This window comes from Rhipicephalus microplus, chromosome X (genome assembly GCF_043290135.1).
Source record: "Rhipicephalus microplus isolate Deutch F79 chromosome X, USDA_Rmic, whole genome shotgun sequence".
Classification (NCBI taxonomy): Eukaryota; Metazoa; Arthropoda; class Arachnida; order Ixodida; family Ixodidae; genus Rhipicephalus; species Rhipicephalus microplus.
In genome coordinates, this window is record NC_134710.1 from 186,290,307 (window position 1) to 186,296,171 (window position 5,865).

A 5,865-nucleotide genomic window follows, 5' to 3' on the forward strand; every position below is an offset into this window, starting at 1 on the left:
GGTTGTAGGAGGGGGTGTTAAATGAGTGAACACGTACACACGTATGCGAAAGGGCGGCGCTGGTCGAAGGGACGTCGATCATTGTGTTTGTGGATTCGTTGGAATTCATTTCACCGCGACCTTGGACGTCGACGCACCGTACAAACCAACCAACGAGCGGCAACTGAGCGAGCGAGCGCCGACCTTGAGTATATATACAGCTCGACGGCGCATGCACTGTCAGCTGTTGAATGTTCTCGAAGCGCGACGCCACATGCGCGTCCACTGGAGAATCAGGAGAATTGTAGATGTCGAACGCGGTGTGTAGAGGAGGAAGGGTGCACAGATGGTGGAGGAGTGAAGCGCGCGCGGTGTGTAGAGGAGGAAGGGATGCACAGATGGTGGAAGAGTGGGCGACGGCGCGACGGCGCATGCGCGCGCGTCAGCTGTCGAATGTTTGAGAAGCGGTGCGGACGGCGCGGACGGCGCACTACAAGGCGCGAGTATAAGATGCTTCCGCATCTAAAACACTTATCTGCGCAGTCGATCCGGACCGCTCAAAAAACACGTCCATCCACCTTGACAGCCCGAACTGAACCAAGTGTCAGTGTCAGGCTAGTGTCAGTCGCGAGCGCCACCGCGCGGAGCTTCTTTAAAACTGAAGGCAGGCCAACTCCGCTGGGAGCGCGAGCCATTCCTCAGGCATCTTTCTAGAGGAGGCGTTGCTTCTACCGACTGGCTAATGTAAGGCCGCAAGGCTGTGCGCCGTCGCCATCGCGCCGAGTCGTCACAAGCCACCGTCTCTGATGGGCGGTATCGCGTCCGCAAAGCGTTGCAGGAGCCTGTTCTGCAACTGAAGCTAGTGCATAACGAAGTCCTGTTAGGGCTTCTGCCGCACGCCTGGGTGCTGACTTTCATCGTTATTGTGTTGTGGCAGCGCCGTGGCATTCGTGCGACTGCGTGCGACTGAAGTTGGTAGGCGTCACCAGCGTCCCTGATGGGGCGACTTGCCGACGTCGCTGTGATGTGAGCAGCAATTCCTGCACTGTGGACTGAACTGCAAGGACGGCCGATATTTTTCGACTTGTTGAAATCAACCTTGAGTATCTGGAAGTGTCCCTCTTTGCCGAGCTATGGCTGGAGAGCGCTGGGACAAAGATATCGACGAGGGAGTCGTCAGAATAGTAGGGCAGCTGCAACTGCGCAAATATGGCAAGTTTATGGAAGATCTAACCACTGAGTATAAAACTATTGAACAATCGTTAGACGAGGGAATCACAGAAGCATGGGACATAGACTCTGACCTGATTGCGCTGCAGTGGGTGCCTTACGAGAACACCACTATCCTGGAGCTTATTTCTACTGACAACAAGGTCCTTAACAAAGTGATGACTGTTCTCGCAGCCTTGTGCTCAGAAATGAAGCAGCTTTGTCATGAAGCGAAATCTAGGTTCCACGATGCACTCCTGTTTTACGGCGAAGGAAGTCTTTCCAGCAACAGCGTGCCTGACGGCGAAGCGCAGGTCGCTGTAGGCAGAATGATCGGCCTGATGCAGGATCTGTCTTGCCACGTAAGCCGGTGCTACTTAGTTGCAAAAAATGTCATTCAGCAAATGTCCGCGCTCTATGACAGGAGTAAGGCGTCTTGCGTCATCGATGTGACAGATGTGCACTTTCAGACAGTGTTTGAGCACTTGGGCGCAATGCTCGCGTCGCTCGTGACCCTTGACGAGGTTGTGCAAGCGCAAGGGGTCCTCCGTGAGCACTGGACGCTCTACAGAAGAATGCTCAAGTCTGTACATAACAATTGTGCAAAGTTTAGTGTTGTACCGGAAGACATGAAAGCTCTGGACAAATTGATGGCAGATTTAGAGTACAAGCTCTTGCAAGGTCGCATTTTCATGGGTTGCGTAGAGCAAGGCTTTGATGACAACACACTTTGCGTGGCAAAAAATGGTGCTTTTGCTGAGGAGTTTGCACTCAACATACGCAATTGGTTTGGACAAGTTGATGCCAAGATTGGTGAAACAAACGAAATGGATAAACGCAAGCAGCTTGTTGGAATATATGCGCTGTATGTTCTTTACTACTACATTTACAGAAACATTGACAAGAAATTTTTCAAAGCTTTGTGGGATGTTTACAAGAAGGTGCCAGCAGTGCATATTTTAGGCAACATTTTGTGGTTTCCAGACCAGTTCTTGTTGCTACAGATGCCTCAGGTTATGCGCTCCTTAGACAAAAAGGCACAAGATGCTGTGAAAACTCAGCGGCTTGGCTACCTTCAGCAGAAATCTGCAGTGCTGTCAAGAGATGTTCAGGCACTCCATGTGCAGGTTTCTTCTTGGCTTCTTCGCATGGAGTCAGTTTTCCAAAAGGATACAGACAAACTGCTTGAGGACTTGAATCACCGTAGCTCTCTCTTGCTTCAGGGCATCTATTTGACATGGTACATCTCTCATCAGGTAAAAACTCTCATGAACTTGCATGTAGCATTGAACAAGCCAATGACAAAGTCATCTGTTCTGCAACTATGCAAGATGATTGAGATGACAAAAGCCATTCAAGGCATGTTCCATCAGCAAACACTGAAAATATGCGATTCTGTCACTCACATTGTGCAGCACTTGACCTATGTTGCCCTGTTTGCTGTAAGTAATGCTAAGAAAAGGCTCATTTCTGACAAGAAGTACAGTGAACGCAGACTAGATGTTCTCTCAGCACTTGTGCTTGTTGAGAAGTGCCTGAGTGGCCCAGCTACAAAGGAAAGACGACTAATCATCCACCTCGCCATTGCTGTTGGAGTGCAGATGAAATGTTTCAAGGATGAAGAAATTGCCTCCTTTTATTCTGTGATGCGAAAGCTCGATTTGATTGGTGAGCTACATGAAAAACTTCAAGAAGGGGCAGATGGGAGCTTTTTGTACTGGCACAGAGTTGTATTTCCCATCTTTCTAGATGATGTATACGAAAGTGCCGTGGATGGTCATCGCATTCACTATGTTGTTGCAGCATTGAAGGACACTGCCAAAGCAATTAAAACCACAAAACATGACTCGCATCCCCAGGCCATCCTGGACAGCTTTAGAGAAGAAATATATGAACAATTCAAAGAACACATTTTGGACAAGCTCTGCAAAGACGTCGAAACAGATTTGCGTCTCCAGACACACTGCCACCTTCAACTTGATGATAGAAATCCATTCCGTGTGGGTTTGAAGGACTATGCCCAAATATTGCATATAAGACCCATTAGACTGTTTGGCCAGGTCATCAATGTCAAGGCCTATGTGGAGCACTACCTTGACAAAACATTTTACAACCTGACAACAGTGGCACTTCACGACTGGAAGACTTACGGCGAGATGCGTAGCATGGCACGGCAGAAATATGGATTAACTACTGTTGAAGACCATCTTCCTAGCCAAACTTTAGAGCAAGGTTTGGATGTGCTCGAAATAATGCGCAACATCCACATTTTTGTCTCTCGCTATTACTACAACCTGAACAACCAGATTTTTGTCGAACGCACTAGCAACAACAAGCATCTGAACACTATCAATATTAGGCATATCGCCAATTCCATTCGTACACATGGCATAGGCATCATGAACACAACAGTCAATTTCACATACCAGTTTTTGCGAAAGAAGTTCTACATTTTTTCCCAATTTTTATATGATGAACACATCAAGTCTCGACTCGTCAAAGACCTAAGGCACTTCCGAGAGCTCCGGAGCCAGAGTGACCCAAAGTATCCATTTGACCGCGCCGAGAAGTTCAACCGTGGCATCCGCAAGCTGGGCCTCACACCCGATGGTGAAAGTTTTCTGGACCAGTTTCGCACTCTTGTGAGCCAGGTAGGCAATGCAATGGGATATGTACGCATGATCCGGTCAGGTGGGCTTCACTGCTGCAGCAACGCTATCCAGTTCGTTCCTGACCTGGAGTATGTAGCTAACTTTGAAGGGCTGTCTCGAGAAGCACTGCTGGATGATGACTGCACAGAAGCTGCCCGCAGGCTGGACGCTGTAGTCGCAAGCCTAGCCAAAAATTTTTCCGAGGGCAGCGAGTACTTTCGCCTGCTGGTTGATGTCTTCTCTCCCACTTTCCGGGATCCCAGCAACATGCACCTGAGAAATTTCTTTGTCATTCTCCCACCACTAACCCTCAACTACGTTGAGCACGCAGTCTCCTGCAAAGAGAGGATGAGTCGTAAAAACAAAGTTGGGGCAGCATTCACTGATGATGGCTTTGCCATGGGTGTGGCATACATCTTGAAGCTGCTGGACCAGTATCAAGACTTTGACTCACTCCATTGGTTTCAGTCGGTGTCTGAGAAATTCCAAAAAGACACTGCTCAAGTCAGAGAGCAGAAGAAAGAGGCAGCTGGCAAAGAAGATGAAAAGTTGCAGCAAGCCATGTCACTAACAGGAAAGCGTCTTGATACTTACCGGCATGAATTTGACCTTCTTAACTATTCCTTGAGCAGTGCACGCATCTTTTTCCGTGCAGACTTGACTGCAGAAGAAGAAAAGCAAGAAAAGACTGATGAAAACTATGACTTGTGAATAGCGTGGCTAATCTTCATGGTCAATGCCATGTCCACTTGAAAGCTGTATATTGCAGTTGCTGTGAGAGAACAGCTGTTGAATTGACCCTTTCAAGTGAACTGGTTCTTATAAACTGTCTAGTCTTTTTGAGGGAGCACAACATTTGTTCTGTAAATATGTTGTTAAGGAGTCTGTTTAGATGTTTTTTTAATCAAGTACACAATGCCGCAACTGCTGAATTATTGTGATTAAAGCAGGAGTTTTCATACACCTGTTAGCCTTGTCACATATTTTGCATACCAAGGCACCCACCAAGGCCTTGTGGGTAGCTGAGGTTGTTTACAGAAACCCCCCCCCCCCCCTTTTTTTTTTGAGGAAGAGCTTTTCTTATTTAAAGGTAACAGGCCTCATGGGAGGCACTGAGTGAAGGGGGTAATACAACAAAAAATATATACATTGCAAATAAACTATGTTATACAGTATTAATACATAACGATCACCTGTAAAAAAGACATACAGCAGAAACTCGGTTTGGTGAATTAAGAAGTTATTTCATTACATCAGAATTTGTAAAATCGAGAAAGGAATTTAGTCTTTGGAAATCTAAGATCGTATTGCAGCAAAACGGCACTTCCTTGGTATTGTATTGGCTACTAGCACTTGCCTACACATTTGAACAGTCTGTGAAGGTGGTCAGGACATGGAACTTCCCATGGAGGCCAGGTAAACTGTTTGTGGATATTAAAAAACTGGGAGCGAATGCAGCGATTCCACAAGCAGGCTTTGCAAGATAATTTAGAGGAGATTATTAGTGCAGTCACGTAATCCATGAAATACCGAAAACCAACGTGATGTTCCTAAGGAAGAATTTACAGTGAAAGGAGAAATAAACATTTTTCAGAAATGGGAGTGAGAATGAGGAAGCCATTTTAAAGGAGAAAAGATCACTGCTTTTTCACTCATTTCAGGAAAAACTTCGTTAAATTGGAATTGATCATTTGCAAAAAATCTGCAAGGTGGATTTCCTGCAAGGTTGTTCTCCAACCAAAAACCCTTGAGTACAGACTGCTTTTCTCGCTCAGTGGGCTTTTACCTCTCTTATTCCTGTGAAGGCACGCGAGTACAACGAAATACTGCTCCCCCCCCCCCTCCCTTAACCATTACTCTGGGGTTGTCCCACCACAAACGAACCCTCAAATTGTATGTATGGTAGACGAGGCCTCTGTCGTTCGTGAAAAGGGGGTGGCGAGTGGGGAAAAAGTAAAAACACATTGAGCGAGAAAAGCAGCCTGTGAACAAGAGCTTCTGGTTGGAAAACAACCTTGCAGAAAAG

At 46.8% G+C, this 5,865-nt stretch overlaps 1 protein-coding gene across 1 annotated transcript; it reads left to right on the forward strand.

Moving 5' to 3' along the window:
• The first annotated feature begins 709 nt into the window (after positions 1–709).
• On the forward strand, positions 710–4,802 carry SWIP (strumpellin and WASH-interacting protein). Its single transcript, XM_037428743.2, has one exon. The coding sequence runs from the start codon at positions 1,113–1,115 to the stop codon at positions 4,548–4,550; it is 3,438 nt and encodes a 1,145-aa protein (XP_037284640.1). The 5' UTR covers positions 710–1,112; the 3' UTR covers positions 4,551–4,802.
• Positions 4,803–5,865: the final 1,063 nt, after the last annotated feature.

Bases quoted from the DNA above. Each gene is read 5' to 3' on its own strand.
- SWIP (XM_037428743.2), top strand. From the start codon at position 1,113: ATGGCTGGAGAGCGCTGGGACAAAGATATCGACGAGGGAGTCGTCAGA.